The 16,926-nt window shown below is 29.5% G+C and overlaps 1 protein-coding gene and 1 pseudogene across 1 annotated transcript; both read left to right on the top strand.

Moving 5' to 3' along the window:
• Window positions 1–4,463: 4,463 nt before the first annotated feature.
• Window positions 4,464–7,146, top strand: LOC114390267 (probable polyol transporter 3). Its single transcript, XM_028350976.1, has 2 exons — window positions 4,464–4,665; window positions 5,628–7,146. The coding sequence occupies exons 1-2, from the start codon at window positions 4,566–4,568 to the stop codon at window positions 7,013–7,015; spliced, it is 1,488 nt and encodes a 495-aa protein (XP_028206777.1). The 5' UTR covers window positions 4,464–4,565; the 3' UTR covers window positions 7,016–7,146.
• Window positions 7,147–8,704: 1,558 nt separating this feature from the next.
• Window positions 8,705–9,282, top strand: LOC114389955 (annotated as a pseudogene).
• The last annotated feature ends 7,644 nt before the right edge of the window (window positions 9,283–16,926 follow it).

The following is a 16,926-nucleotide window of genomic DNA, read 5'->3' as shown; positions in this document are numbered from 1 at the left end:
ACACCACGATGAACCGCAAGATTTTTATTTGGAAACAATTTTTTTTTTCTTCTAGAATGAGTTCTTGAATATAGGTCCAATATATGTTATAAGCATGATTTCCCAAAGGAAGAAGAATATTACTGTTCTGACGACGAAATAATTTCACCAAGACGTTTCGGGTCCTCAAAAGGTTTTGCGGCTGGCCCATAAGTCACCTCGAGCCTTTGACAGATATGTGTGATCACTAAAGGAACAAAGAAAGCAAAAAAGTGAAAAATAAGTTCATGGCTAGCTCTGTCTCTTAAGTTTTTGCAATAAAAGAATGTGATTTCTATGGGTTTTTTATGTTCTTTGTGTTTGTAAGTTCAACAATGCTAAACTATTAAGGGGTGTTTGGTTTGTCGATTTTTTGTTTTCATTTTCACTGAAAATAAAAAATGATAATAAAAATGTGTTTGGTTAGATTTTTGAAAATATTTTCAGTAAAAATGAAAACAGAAAATAATCAGAAAATGAAAACAATAAAATTTCATTTTTAGTGTTTTTAGTTGAAAACCGAAACATGTTGAATAAAATGAAAATGAGATGATAATGAATGTAATTTTAAATAAATTTAAAAATATAAAAAAGATAAGAAGTCTGTATATTATAAATTTTCAGTGTTTTTATTTCCTAAAAATAGAAAATAAAAAATCAAACCGAACATATTTTTAGAATTTTAATCTTTTGAAAATGAAAACAATTTCCAAAAAATAAAAATAAGAAATGAAAGAAAAAAAATAAAAATACAAATCCTTACTTCGTAAGTTTCTAATCTGTCAGCGTTAATAATGTACACTGTTATAACACTCTGTTTAGCTTTTATATGCTTTGTAAGTGTTGATGGACTTTTTCTATGAATGATCTCTTCATCTATCAAAAAAAATAAAAACTCAACAAAAAGTCTCCTCACATTAATATACACTACAAGAAACGTGTAGTTAAACTTAAGAAATAAAATTTTAGAAATACTTAAACACTTTATTTGTCACGTGAACATACATAATTTTATTCAAACTTAGGACTATCATAAATAAATAAGAATTATTTAAGAATTTATGATAGCCTCCTCACACTATTTTTTTATTTGATGAAATTATATATCTAAAATTCAAACTCCTTATTACCGATTAAACTTGAATAATGATTAATACTATATTGGTCTTTTATTTAAGAAAAAAATTATAATATCTTATTATTTTTGTTTGGAGCCTCACCTAGTGGCAATATATATTTTATGCCTTTTGCTTTTAGCTCGTGTCATCGCTTTCCACCCTCCACCCATCATCCACTATAGTCCTCATTCATGAACATAAGCTATCACGCATATTCTTTTCTTGTTACATTCGATCGAGTTCAAACGTATTTTGATGACAACGATGGCCACATAATAAGCCAATATCCCAAAACAAAGAAAAATATAAATTTTCAAAGGAAAAAATACCAACTTATAATTTCAGAAAGAGAGTTCACTCATTTTAAAGGAATCTGACTTTGGAGGTAAATTAAAGAAAAATATTGCAACAAAGGAGAAACGGCCAGGAGAAGTTTTTTTTTTGTTGTTCACCAAACCCCAAGGAGAAGTTATATTTGCCCTAAACAAGAGAAGTTATATATTTGAAGAAAAAGTTCTAAGAAAAACTGTTATTTTAAACTTTAATAATCACAAAATAGTTGAACTACATATGACCTCCATCAATTTCTTATATGTCAGTCACGTTATCCCTAACACTTTTTTTAGGAAAGAGATATTAATTTTGAAAAAAAAATATCAATGAGAACACATTATTCTCAAACCTAAAATAAACTCTTGCTAACTGAATTTGATGCTTATGATAAAAAAGTAAGTAATGGAAAATTTTAAAAGTTATTTTTTTATATTATAAATTTAAGTTTTTATTATTAAATGGGAGATTTTTAAAAAATTATTCTTAACTTCACTAAGTTACATAACTTATCCTTCTTTAAATATTTATTTTGTTTTTATTTATAATTATGTCAAATTATATTACTTATATTTAATTTCAATTTAGTTTAATATTTAAATCTCGATTCTTTATATTAAATTGAAAATATCTTTTTTAATTTATTAGATAAACTAAATATCAATAAAGATTATTTGTCTTAATAATTATTTTTCATATTTTTCTTCAATTTTAAAAATCTTACTTAGTTTATTCCTTTTAATTTATTAAAATACCCATTATTAATAATAAAATATCTATATAATATTTTTATTTATAAATTTTAATGCAATTTTCAAGAAAGTTACTAATAAACATACACTTTTTGTCCCAAAAAACTTTAGTTAAATAGATTATTTTTTTCACGTCTAAACGTAACAAAATGTTAACATATATATTATTAGTTAAAATTTCTTCAAAACTAAAAAAAAATTATTAAATAAGAAGTGGAATTCATAAAAATTTATTATTTTTAATAAATATCAGTTAATAATAAAGAATGTATTAAAAAAAACACATATTAAAGGGTGTATTAGACTATTAGTAACATTTATCATACAAACTCTAGATTTAAATAGCGATTCCAAATTTGTGGAAAACTAATCACTTCTACAGTTCTACTGGACTCCATCATGTTGATATCATGCATATGTTTAATGTCTTTTTAAAAATTATATCTCTCTTGATTCTTTACAATGTTATCATATTCCTCCACAAGTGCTACTCAGAAAAGAAAAGAAAATTCCATAAGTGCTAAAATCTCATTTAATTTTTTTCTGTCTCCGTAGAACTGGTCCTTTTAATTTATCGCTCCCAATTTAATCATGTCCATCGAAGTTGGAAAATTACTTTGTACCGAGCTATCCCTTTTTCTTTTTTGAAATTTTCCAGCTTCAGTCCCCTGAATTCCTTCCATATTGGTATTAATCTTTAATAAGGAACACATCATAATTAAGGATTTGGCTGTACAGGAGAGTTCTATCCATTTTAAATTAACGTTACAATTTATTCACTTCAGACTCAGAATTAATACAATTAAGAGAATTATTATGATATCCAGAAAAATAAACATTTACATTGTTGGGTTAATAGTTGAATGAGTTTAAAGCTAAAATAAGAAGAAGAAAAGGAAAGATCGAAGAACAAGTTTCTCAACGAGCAATGTTATACATTACAATACGAAACGCAGGAATGCTTACTTGGACCAATGTGTTTTTTTTTTAAATAAACTAATTAAAAGAAAATTAAAAACATGAGAATCTATATGTTTTCTAAGATATAACAGTTCGTATGATAACACGAAATACTATTTTTCTTTCTCAATTAGGTACCAAAATCTTCTCCCTCAAAGAAAAAGAATTAGGTACCAAAATCTTTAAATTTCAGGTACCACTGAATTTCTTTTAATGCAAGTCTATGTTTATCATGATGATTTTCAACTATGTTAAGTTTAAAACAGCTACATCCACGCCACTGTAAATCTGTACATTAGTGGACAATTTATAAATATCCATTCAGTCTCAAGATTTGTCTTTATCATATACTGAGCTTCCAAGAATCAATTCAACTAAATTTTCTTCGATAAAAAAGAAAAAAAAAACAGCTAAGTCCTAGTTCAGTCAGCAAAATGTCTTAATTAAATTAGGTGTGTATTATAATCAATTCTTATCCAAAAGTAATTATAATTAATTAGTCTTAATTAAATTTCCGGAGGCAGGTGATAAATTCATATATATAGATTACGACAAAATTGAGGAATTCTAAACCCAACCCTGCTCATTGATTTTCGTTCATTAGCCAACCGTGTCCACTTAGATGAACTAATTCAAGCCCAACTTTATCTCTTGTGTTTTTTCACTTTCTTTCTTTTCCCTATTTTTGTTAGACTTGTAGGGGTTAGGAGTGTTTAGTTTGACTGTTTTCTATTTTCATTTTTACTGAAAACAGAAAATGGTGATGAAAATTTGTTTGGTTGAATTTTTGAAAACATTTTCAGTGAAAATGAAAATAGAAAATAACCAGAAAATGAGAAAAATAAAATTTTGTTTTCAAATATTTTTAATTACAAACAGGAACCACATTTTGGATAAAATAAAAATGTGATAACAATGAATGTAATTTTAAACAAATCTAAAAATACAAAAAAGATAATAAGTCAATATTTCATAAATTTTCAATGTTTTTATTTCCTAAAACCAGAAAATAAAAAATGAAACCAAACATATTTTCATAATTCTAATCTTTTAAAAATAAAAATAATTTTTAAAAAATAAAAATACAAATCAAACATACTCTTAAATTCTCATTGTGATATGTGTGATATTTAGTAATATATTATAACATGTCGAAACCAAACAGCGACCAGCAAGTTTCTCTGACTATTACACAGTTAGTCGAAACCATATCACATCAACGATTCCTGGTCCACACTTCGTCTCCTATATAAACATGTGTTTGGAATTCAAGAAAATTGGACTCAAAATCAAATCAAATCACCTTAAGTAGTCTTTTACTCCTAGAGAAATTTTGTAGATACTAGATAGAGAGGAAGCCAAAGACACCTTGATAAGTATTATTATAATGGAGCATGGTGGCAAAGAAGACCAGACGACGACGTTCAACAAATATGCCTTTGCTTGTGCTGTTGTTGCTTCAATGGTATCCATCATATCTGGCTATGGTAATATTGCATTCTCTCTCGCTCTTGTTTCTATTATTACTTTTTTCATTGCTATAATTATTTCTCGTATATTTTATTATTCTCCACCATTTTGTAATCTCTCCACGATAACACACTACTCCCTCCATTTTACTGTTTTAGAATAAAAAAAAACTGTTCTGAATTAATTGTTGTTTTACAAAACTAATATGACGTAGTAGTATTAATTTTTTTTTCTTATGTAAGTAGTTACTAAGTACGTAATTAATTAGAAAGACAAATAATACTCTATATTAGGAAGTCATATCACATTTTTTGTTTTTGTAATTTAACATTTAACATTTTTTTGGTCTGATCCTTAGAACACTTTCAACATTGAAAAAAACGTTATCTTAAGGATAACAAAAATATAATTTACACGGACTAAAAATAAATAAAAAACATAAAATTGTAAAAATTAAAAAAATATTTAAGTTTAATTATATTTCTTAATATCATGTCCCTTAAATATGTGATTAAGTTTAATTTTTAGGTCTATGTATATATAAAAAAATATTTATTGGAACATTTCAGCACCTTAGTTAAATATTTGATAGTTCAAGAAATTAATTTTTTGGTTTTTAGTTGAGGATGTTCTGGACAAAAACAAAAAAAAACACATAATTGTAACTTGTACATTAGTTTTGTTAGCCAAAATATCTTAATTATATACTTGCATGAAGACATTTAGACAGTGTTTTTAGTATTATTCTCTAATCAAAACTAGAATTTTATCTGAATAATAGTAAAAAAACAAATGTAAAAACTCAATATAAACTATCAACACGAAGTGAAACTTCAATTCTAATTTGAAACCATAACAAAAGCATCTAAAAAACTAAGTCTAATTTTGATGATTATGTTTTATTTATAGATGGATTTGATGCACGAGCTTAAATTTATTTATTTTTAACTCTATCTACTCACATGCATAATTTCATCAGACACTGGCGTTATGAGTGGAGCAATGATATTCATCAAGGATGACATTGGAATCAGCGACACCCAACAAGAGGTTCTAGCAGGAATCTTGAACCTATGCGCATTGGTGGGGTCTTTGGCCGCAGGAAGAACCTCCGATTACATTGGTCGCCGCTACACAATCTTGTTGGCCTCACTCCTCTTCATGGTTGGTGCAATTCTCATGGGGTATGGTCCAAACTACGCAATTCTAATGCTTGGAAGGTGTGTTGGTGGTGTTGGTGTAGGCTTTGCTCTCATGATAGCACCGGTTTATTCAGCAGAGATCTCCTCTGCATCGTCAAGGGGGTTTCTAACCTCGTTACCCGAGCTTTGCATCGGCATTGGGATCTTACTTGGGTACATATCAAACTACTTCTTGGGGAAATTGACTTTGAGGCTAGGATGGAGATTGATGCTTGGTGTAGCAGCACTTCCCTCGCTCGCTTTGGCCTTGGGGATTCTGGCAATGCCAGAGTCCCCAAGGTGGTTGGCGATGCAGGGAAGGCTTGCGGACGCAAAGAACGTGTTCTTGCGTGTCTCCAACACCGAACAGGAGGCCGAACTCCGATTCGGTGAAATAAAAGTTGTGATGGGGTTTAATGATTGTGAAGTCGAGGAGAAAAATGTGAAGCCCTCTTACAAGTCTCAAGGGGAAGGGGTTTGGAAAGAGTTGCTGGTGAGACCGACGCCAAAAGTGCGTTGGATGCTGATTGCAGCCGTGGGGATTCATTTCTTCGAGCATGCAACGGGCATTGAGGCTGTGATGTTGTATAGTCCAAGAATCTTCAAGAAAGCTGGTGTCACTAGTAAAGATAAGCTTCTTCTTGCAACGGTTGGTATTGGCCTCACAAAGATCATTTTCTTGGTCTTGGCTTTGTTTTTGCTTGACAAAGTTGGTAGAAGGCGTCTTTTGCAAATCAGCACTGGGGGAATGGTTTGTGGGCTCACACTTTTGGGTTTTAGTTTGACTATGGTGGATAGTTCTAGTGAAAAGCTCTTGTGGGCTTTGAGCCTTAGCATTGGGGCCACTTATGGTTATGTTGCTTTCTTTAATGTTGGGCTTGGGCCTGTTACTTGGGTCTATGCGTCGGAGATATTTCCTTTGAAGTTGAGGGCGCAAGGGGCTAGTATAGGAGTTGCAGTGAATAGAACCATGAATGCAGTGGTTTCCATGAGTTTTATTTCGGTGTACAAAGCGATCACTATAGGTGGGAGCTTTTTCATGTTTGCTGGAATATCTATAGTGGCTTGGGTGTTCTTCTACTTTTTCCTTCCTGAAACCAAAGGCGTGCCCTTGGAAGAGATGGAGATGGTTTTCAGCAAAAAATCCAGTGGGAAAAATGTAGCAATAGAAAATGGTCCAAGATAGAAAGTGTAGTGTGTTATAGTGTTACAGTGAGAAAAACCATTTGAGAGAATAGGTGTGATTATGTAGCATTCTGGGCTACATGCTGTAAAATTCAACACACTAGATTTTATGTATTGTTCAACCAAGATCCATGAGCCTGACATCATTTTCTTTGCATCGCTAAGTCAAAAATTCAACAAAATGAATGGGCATAAAAAAACATGAAAGTCCAAATCATTAGATTCCCTATATTTTCTAGTTTAATATATATATACCCACAATAAAAAAATTATAATTATTTTTATTTAATAATAATTTCTTAATATATGAAAATTTAATTCATTTAATATACATATAATCATTATATTTATTAAATTCAATAAATATAATAATTAATACTATATAAAAAATTCAATATATTTATATAAATATTATATTAATAAAATTAGCATAGAGGTATCAGACGTAATTCACAGTAAATAGAGAGGGTGGGAGTGTTATTATAGGTCCTTTTTTGTTTACTAAAATCTAAAAATAGTTAATGTTATTAAGAGTAAAACAATAAATAAAAATATTGAGTGAAATATAAAATTAATTCGTATAAGTATTATTATTGAACGAAATCCAACAAATAACCAACATATTTGGAATAAAAACAAATCCTTAATAACAAAGAAAGTTTTTTGTAGAGGAATTTTTTTATTATTATGCAAGACACATAAAATTCCAATATATGTGATATTAGTGATAATAATTTTTGTGGTAAAAAAAAGTGATAATAATTTTTGACAAACTATCAAACTTGTGTATTACTTCCTTTTGTCTCAAATATAAGAAAAAAAAATTGTCTTAAATATAAGAAAATTTTATCTAACTTTATCTTATTTATGTTTTAATGAAAAGTAAGTTAAAAAAAATTATCTTTTAAATAAAATTGGTGTAATTAATTGTGATTAACTAACATTAATCAATATTTAAGACTAGGAAAGTATAACGATAAATGAAACAATAGTTATATATTAATACCTTTAGCACTATTAATAAAAACATATTAATATTTTTTTGTTATTTTTATTTTATTTTTAAATATGGTATTTTATTTTTAAAAAAACTCATAAATATAATAAATAAATACATAATAGTCAATTAATGAATACATGAATTTAAATACTCATTAATAATACTATTAAATTCATTTAAAACCCACTTTCTATTAATTATCTCTCTAATTAATATTATTATGTATTAAATAAGTAAAAATTAAATAACGGAAAAAGAAATGTTTAAAGTTGGTGGAAAAAAGTGCTTATTTTATATTATAAAAGATATTATATAACATGTGTATTATATATAACTATGTATATAAATAGGTTTGCATATCAAGCTAAATAAGTTGTAAGGCCCAAGGCCTAGTCTTTTTATTCATATATGTTTTTTTAAGTGATTCTTGAGTGAGACATTAAAATATTCATATAAACTTCAATTCTTTGAGATGAATATAAAATTAATATTTGATTTCAAATTTATTATCTTTAAAAAATATTTGCAAAAATTAAACACATATTATCTCTCACAAACTTAGCATATAATGCAAACTAAAACCCATTCATTGAGTCAAAGCTTAATTTTTTAACTTAGCAATGACCAACCTAACTTTAAATAACAACCGAGAAAGAACTTGGCCATTCATTCGTTTCCTCACTTAAGAAAATGAGGAGGAGCTCATTCTTAGTGTCCTATTTTCTACTCCATATTCTTCTTCTATCTTGTATTCTTTTCACACCAACTCAATCCTCTAAAGATTTGGTAGACCAAATATGCATAAAAATACCCTTTAAATGACCTTTGCAACTCTGTCTTACGGTCAAATCTGTTAGCCCCCAAAAGTGATACAAAAGGTTTGGCCCTCATAATGGTCAATGCCATTCTAGCAAATGCTACTGACACATTGAATTACATTAAAAAGCATATCAAGATAACTCCAGACTTAGAATTGGAGCATAAATTGGCTTTATGTGCTGACTCTTACTCCCCAGTTGTGATGTACATTCTCCCACAAGCAGCTGATGCCATAAGCCAAGGACAATTTGGGTTTGACAATTTGGGCATATTTTATGTTAAAAAAAAAGGAAGTAAATGCTTGCGACAAGAAATTCTCTGGCTCAACTCAATCACCCATAGGTGATAGAGATGACATTTTGCAGAAGCTATCGGATGTGGCTGCAGCCATACTGAAACTATTATTAAATAACTTATTTGAATATGATAAGATTTACATTTACGTATAAATGTATAATTTCTATATTGGTCATACTTTTTATTATAAATAAAATATAATATTTAATAAAATAGGACAGGTCATTCGAGAGTAAGCTAGAAAAAGTACACTAGATAAAAATTATTATAACAAAAAATTAAAAAACTATAATTATTATACTTTTTATGCATGTGACAAAGCATTATTTTTATAGTTGACATATGTTAATTGATTAAATTTCTTGGATCTATGAGTGCTTAAAAATAAAAAATATTGGCAGATAGGGATAGGGATATAAGTAAGATAATAATAATAATAATTGATGTCATCTTCAAGATTTACATAGAAAATAAATAAAAATAAAAAATTTGTTTTAAAAGTAATATTAATGGAAAGCAGTTGATTCTTTTTGCCAAAAAAAAGTATACTGATTAAGAAAGAAAAAAATAAGAATATATTTTCACAATACTAACTACATGAAAGATCATTTAAATTTTTTGGAGGGGAGGGGGGACGTTATCATCAATTTTTTACATCTTGTTAATTAATATTATTAAAGTATAATTTAAAAAATTAACAAATAAAAGTTTAAAATTCAAATAATTATATCATTGTATTTGTAGGATGATTGCTCGGGTATAATTTCATAATTTAAAAAATAAAAATTAATAATGTATTCTTAGCTATAGTATTTTTTTGCTATAATTGTTTTAAATGTTCAAAATGGTTTTTATTTTCGAATTTCTTGCTATAATAATGTTTTCCTTGTCACAATTTTCTCTCTAAAATAATCATTTTCTTTTTCCAAAAATTTACTATTTGTTTTCAAATTACTTTTATTTACTATTTGTTGGTCAGAAAACTCACTAAAAACAAATGGTCAAATTCTCTGAAAAAAATTAGTTACCAATATAATTGGTGGATACTCACACAATATAATGACATAATTTTTTTTCATTTTCAAAATACGTCCTATAATAATCCTTTTCTTTTTGTAATTCTTTGCTATAATAATTCTTTACTTTAATTTGTTAATACTTTTTAAATTTGCTTTAAATTAATTTAGCGTAATTTTGATTGATGAAAAATATTCGGATTATTATCTTTTTACTATCATGTTGAATATTTGACTCATATATCTCTACATTTGAAAAGATTGGACTAGTTGAGTATAATTTTATAACTTAAGTAAATCAAAAAGTAAAAAATAGCAAAATAACAAAAAATATTATGTTACTACATTGTATCACATTACTAATTTAATTAATTAATTTTCTGTATGATTTTTTTTTTTACAAAGAGAAAAAAAAACAAAGAAAATAAAAAATTATAATATCAATGAATCCCAGTTACATCAGAAAGTAAGTAGGGGGGATCTAAACCCAACTTTATTGCAAGAAAATCAGCACAAAGTTTCCTTCTTGAAGCATATGGATAATCTAGCAATCTCAATCATGTTGAACTAGCTCCTAGATCAACTTAATTATATTCCCATATTTGTTAAACTAGGAAACATCTCCCTGCACAAAATGTATTTATCGACATGTTAAATGAAAATATTTTTTTTTTCTATTATGACATTAGTACAGAGTATTTATCATTTTCGGTGATGATTAATCTTTTTTGGTGACTAACTATCTTTAATGTGATATTTCACTACAATTATTTTTTTTCATCCACATAACTCGAATCTAAGATCTTATTTAAGGAAATCAAATCTAGTATCATTTGGACCAACGACTTATTGAAAAATGAAAATGTTAAGGGAAGAAATAAGAAATATGTCTTGCTAAAAAGTACCCAATTAAGAAAATAAAGATTTTATTTTTAATCATATGAGAGCACATTTAAAAATCCTAGCAAAGAAGATTTTAATACATTCGAATAAAATTCTTTTCTCTTTTACTTCGTTAACTAATGCCCTTAAAGCTAACAAAGATTGATCCAGTTGGTAAGGATCGGACTTGTATCCCACAAGGACGCTGGTTTAAATCCATTGCTAATGTGAGGACCTTGTTGGTAAGTGATCAATAAGTATTTTTGTAAGTGTTCAGTGAATCTTGAGACATATCGTAACCCTGGTGAATCCTCAAAATCCAACTACCTAAACATTTTATTTATCGAAGAAAAAACTAATGCCTTTAAAACACAGGTTGAGATCTTTTGTAGTAACATTTTAGATAAATGAGATCTTAACCATTAAAATTATTTAATTTATTTCATAAAAATTATTATGAAGTTGTGTTTAAAATGTATGAATGGACGGGATGAAAGCACTTTACTCCCTCATGTTAATTCAATGGAGAAAATCCTTTCCCCTTGAAATATTGGACAACATTTGTTATATATATAAAAAAAAGAAGTAAAGTATCTAATAAGAGAATAAAAATAAGATGAAGAAATAATTTAAAAAAATAAAAGAAAGACATAAACAATTTAATATATATATTTTTTATTTGTAAGAATTGAAGACAAATATCAGAGAGTTTACAATAATTCACACACCTTACTCAACCAACTTAATTATAGCATTTTAGTACAATTTAACATATCTATAACATCTTTCCTATTTTCTTGTAAATAAAACATCATTCATATTTTCATTATTTATGGCAAACTTTTTCAAAAGAACTAGTAATAGGCATCAAAATGCACACAAGAATAGGATGTGTGAGGGGGTGGCAGAAAAAGAAGAATATATATTAGTTGCAATTATATTAATTAATATTAATTTGATTATTTTCATTTAAAATAGTCTTAATTATCCTAATTAATATATATTAGTCAAAATTATCTTAATTGATATAACACACTACACTTTCTATCTTGGACCATGTTCTATTGCTACATTTTTCCCACTGGATTTTTTTTGTTGAAAACCATCTCAATCTCTTCCAAGGGCATGCCTTTGGTTTATTTGGACAAGGCAATTACAAATTCAAGGCGCTAGTTGGCCATGTTGCTCCTCGCATTCTGGTCCATGTTCACTGGCACAGTTTCTCTTTGCTAGTCCAACACACTTAACATTTTCTCCCACAACCTCCACGTGCCCCTTGAAGACCACCTCAACATCCTCGTAAGTTTTTCCTTATAGAATTTAGGCTTGGGCCTAATTCAATCATATAAAACCGACTCATAAGACGAGGACTATGGTTGTTTTCATTTATCTACTTTAATTTGGTCATATCATTAGTTGACGTGGGATCTTAAGTGCAAGAAATGTAGGAGAGAGAGAAGGTGGTGAGGCACATGGGGGACATGTACACAAATAATTGTGGGATCAGGTTGCCACGGTTTTGGAAGAAAGCCTTCAAGGCTGCCTATAAGGATTTGACCAGCTATGTCATGGAGGTTAGAGATATTACCATTGTTGAGATCGCTAACACATTTCTGCACTTCTTCGATCTTCAATTGCCTTCTGTTACACATTCTACAATTGTTACATCTTCTCCTTCTAATTAAAATTTCCACTATACTATACAATTCGAATAATAGATTGGATTTATTTGTGTTTCTTGTTTATTAAGTGTGATCTTGTAATGTAAAACTTGGATTGAGTTTAAGGCCATTGTTTCGGTGGATCAATATCATAAGTTGTCCAAAATGGACCAAGATTTTTAACCATTAGATTAGCTTTATTAGTATAGGTCCTTTGGCACTAGATCCCTAACCCCACTAGTAACCTCTCTAAAGACAACCGTCGTTATTGCCAGAGGAGATTTCCGATAGCGACGTATTTTTTCTTCATCTCTTCACCACCTTCACTTTCTCCAACACCAACAACCCCATCGACTTCATGGACTAACAACTCGAAGGCAAACCAATACTATGAGATCAGAATCCCTTTCTCTTCCCTTCTTCAACCATCGTTCCAACTCATAGTGTTCTTTGACGAGGTCTCTTTTGTCCAGGGTCGAGCCCCAACAAATCCACCTTCCATTCATGGAGTGAAAAATGCAATGCATGTGATCTATGTTTGGGAGAAAAAACAAAATTGAGTTTATTTGCAGATTATTGTTGACATGCATTGTGCCGAATCGTGGGTTTGGCTTCGGGTTCCATTTTATGGTGAGGTTGTTGTCGGAGATAGTGACATGGTGGCAATGACGGAGGAGGAACCTGGGTGTGGGATCAGGCTGTTTGGCTTCAGGTTCCGCTTCTGAGTACTTTACTACTTGAGACAAATTGGTACACTTGTCAAACCATTAACAAGTTTTTGCAAAACGGTTTGACAAGTGTACCAATTTGTCTCAAGTAGTAAAATACTCGAAAGTTCAATTGTCAATTTCCATAGGTACTTTATTTTGTATTTGTGTTGGATAATTTTCAAATTATAAGAGAAAAAGATAAGATGATGTATAAAAGATAAATTTAAAAGAATAGGGTATAAAATAATAACTATTAATATAAAACAAAAGAAATAGTAGGGAATTCAATGAGATGGGAATGTTAAGACCTAGCATGCCTTATTTACCTAAGAGGTATTATTTGTGATTTTTCTCTATCAATCAGGTGAATTTATCCTAGCCACATTTATTAGAATACTTGTCCCTGATGTCTCAAATATTTTTGTAAAGAGTCAATAGATAAAATGCATGAAGTTCTAATTCTAGATGCTTACTTTGATGCATGGACATAATGCAATCACTCTATGTCTAACAATGATTTTATTAAGATACCCCTTTCTTTTAGTTTTATTAGAAATTACCCTTTGTTGAGTGACTAATTCCTAAAACAGATGTATACAAGACCTTCCTTGTATTTCTATTAAGGATTACCTCTGTCGAGCATCTAACCCCCAAAGATGATGCAATGATGAATGATGCATGAAATTAAAAGTAAGAAAGGATAATAGGAAAGAAAACACTTGTTTGCATTGATAAATATGAAGTGTACAATACATCTTTTGGCTTTTTAGACCTGTTAGACCCAACTAAGGGTTTAGCCTCTCATAGCCATAATGGGCTTTATACTAGAAAAGGGGTATAAGAATTGACGAAGGAGAAAAGATGGAAAAAAGGAATAGAAAATGATGAAAGAGAAGAAAGAATTTCCTAAGGAGAAGTTTTTAGGCTTTAGGTGTATATTAGAGTGCTCTGAGACTCGGTGTGGTTTCTTTTCTCCTTGGCTTGACTCCCTTCATATAGTTGTTGGAGTGGACTTGGACTTGATGCCTAAAATATTTCTTATTCATATTTTTTATATTTTTTAAATCTTTTTTGCTTTTAATGCCCCTTTTTGATATCTGCAAGTCATAAATAAGAAAATATCAATTCCTAACATTTAAGCCAAAAATAACTATTAAATAAATATTTTTAAAGATATTTTCAATATATTTTTATTATAAAAAATAGCTCATATTTTACGGTTATCAAAAACTTTTTGGCTTGGTTACAAATTTTGTTCCTTGTCTTGCAAAAATTCAATTCTAATATGATTTGTGCCATTTTCAATTATCTTCCACTCTTGGCTTTGCAAAGATGCAAATTGAATGTCCATATGTGGCCCTGTTGTTTTAACAAAGATATTGCTATGTTTGCAAAATTGGCTACTACAACGATATGCTTGCTAATGGGTTTGAAAAAATTGAGCATGACATTGTTGAAAATTGAAATAGGAACTAGGAGGCAAATGTGTAGGCCTTCCCTTTCCCACTCATATAAGGATTGAATCCCATTCAGTATAGCAGGAAGAAGTAAAATTGGATAGTGTGGATTATAGACTTGGGTGATACAATTAAGATAATGTGGAAATGATGTGTGGTTAGGAGGTTAGATTGTTTGGAAAAAGAATTGACAAGAGAAAGAATATTGATAATTGTTGAGATTGAATTCTTGTTATTGAGCAACTAATTATTAAATTGGCATTGTAGAACTAGATTTTCCACTTTTGTCATTTTATATTATTTACTTGTTGAAGTTAAAGGGGATCCTTGGTGCAACACTTAGAGTAGCTGCCATGTGACTAGGAAGGTGACAGGTTCAAGGTTGAGGAATCAAGCTCTTGTAAATGCAAAGTAAGGTTGCCTATACAATATACCCGTAGTAGTAGGAGCTTTATAGTACTTGATTCAATTGACTCTTTTTTCTATTATCATTGGTTAATTTAGGTAGTGTGATCATCATGATTCTCAAGGTTGAAAGTGTTTATAGAAAACAAACTATAAATTGTAATTGTAAATTAGGGTAGTCTGCATAATCTTGGTGATATATTATAATGTGAATTAACTGTCTTCCTTGCCTGAACATCTTAAGGACATTCAACAATAGAGTATTTTTCAATTTTTTCTTTCAAGTAATGAGTTTTAGGTCTAAACTTGTTTGTATGAACAATATGGGGATCATAAGTACATGGAAGTTTGGGTATGGTTGATAAATTAGAAATAAATTCACTTGTAAAGTTTTAATGATCTTGGTACGTTGGTTTAGTGTTTTTCTCTGTTTAAATATTTTGGGTGATGAGGAAAGGTAAGTTATTTGATATTGTAGATTTCAAAGCTTGTTTCTGTTTATCAAGATTTTGTGAAAGGAATGGTGAAAACAATATTTTGTTATGATTAAACATATTTTATATTTCTTTAACAAAATTGTGAAAGCAAGAAAAGAATACAAAATAACATAGCATTTTAGTAATCATTAGTAAAAATTTTATAGATTGAAAAAAAAAATAGAAAACAAAACCAAGACACTTATCCTTACTAGTTTCTTTAACTTTTCAGAAGTTGAGGCGTAGGGAACATAAATTGTTATCTATTAATGCTTTCATACTAGTTAGTGTTCGAGCTTTTAATGCTTCTACCAGTGGTAGACCTATTTATTAAAGAAGGTGGACAATGTACCCTTCATTTTAATAAATTTGCATATATATATTTTAAAGTTTTATATTTTGCATCCTCTTATGTCTGAACCCCTTGACCTATTTTCAAATGAGGATAAACAAATGCACCTCTTATTTCAATAAAATCCCAAATATTTATCTTACAATTTGTTGGAGTACAAATATGAGATAAAGTCCCACATCTAATAGGAATGAGAAGGTTGAACACTATATAAGTGAGGATAAGACCTATAAACTTGAGTCTTAAGGTTTTGGGTTAAAATATGATGTCAAGCTCACTTATGTGGTTGCTCATGGCCCATTGGTGTATATCTCCCTGGTGTTTACCCCTACGATTGCACAACAATTGGTATCAAAGTTAATGGTTTAACTTAGTGACTGAGTCAAATGAGTAAATGACAGTGGTGGATCCATGGGCATGGAGATCCCTTGTATTGAAAATCTTCATAATGGATGAGCCCATGCATGAATGCTAGGCATTGGATCCCATAGGAGTAGTGGCAGTGCAATGTATTAGAGCATGTTCGAGGGAGAGACTACCATGTGAAAAAGACTCACTCTTGAGGGAGAGATGGTTGGAGTACAAGTGTGAGGTGAAATTCCACATAAACAAGTATATACCCATAAATCTAAATTTTAAGGTTTTGGGTTAAAGTATAATGTCAAACTCACTTATGTGATTGCTCATTGTCTCGCCCCACCATTGGTTCGTTGGGCTAACAGGTTAGGCGGGACGGGCCACAACAGACTGATGAGTTGGGTTCTTCACCCTCCCCCCCCCGCCCCCCGCCAAACATCCATATTCAAAGTCATATTTAGGGTAAATTTATTTTAGGTA

This window comes from Glycine soja, chromosome 16 (assembly GCF_004193775.1).
Source record: "Glycine soja cultivar W05 chromosome 16, ASM419377v2, whole genome shotgun sequence".
NCBI classification, from domain to species: Eukaryota; Viridiplantae; Streptophyta; class Magnoliopsida; order Fabales; family Fabaceae; genus Glycine; species Glycine soja.
This window is presented reverse-complemented; position numbering and strand designations above follow the sequence as displayed.

What these genes read in the sequence shown, in the direction of transcription:
- LOC114390267 (XM_028350976.1), top strand. Translation starts at nt 4,566, where the DNA reads ATGGAGCATGGTGGCAAAGAAGACCAGACGACGACGTTCAACAAATAT. An exon ending in ATCCATCATATCTGGCTATG is followed by an intron (nt 4,666 to 5,627) that starts GTAATATTGCAT and finishes TAATTTCATCAG; the next exon opens with ACACTGGCGTTATGAGTGGA.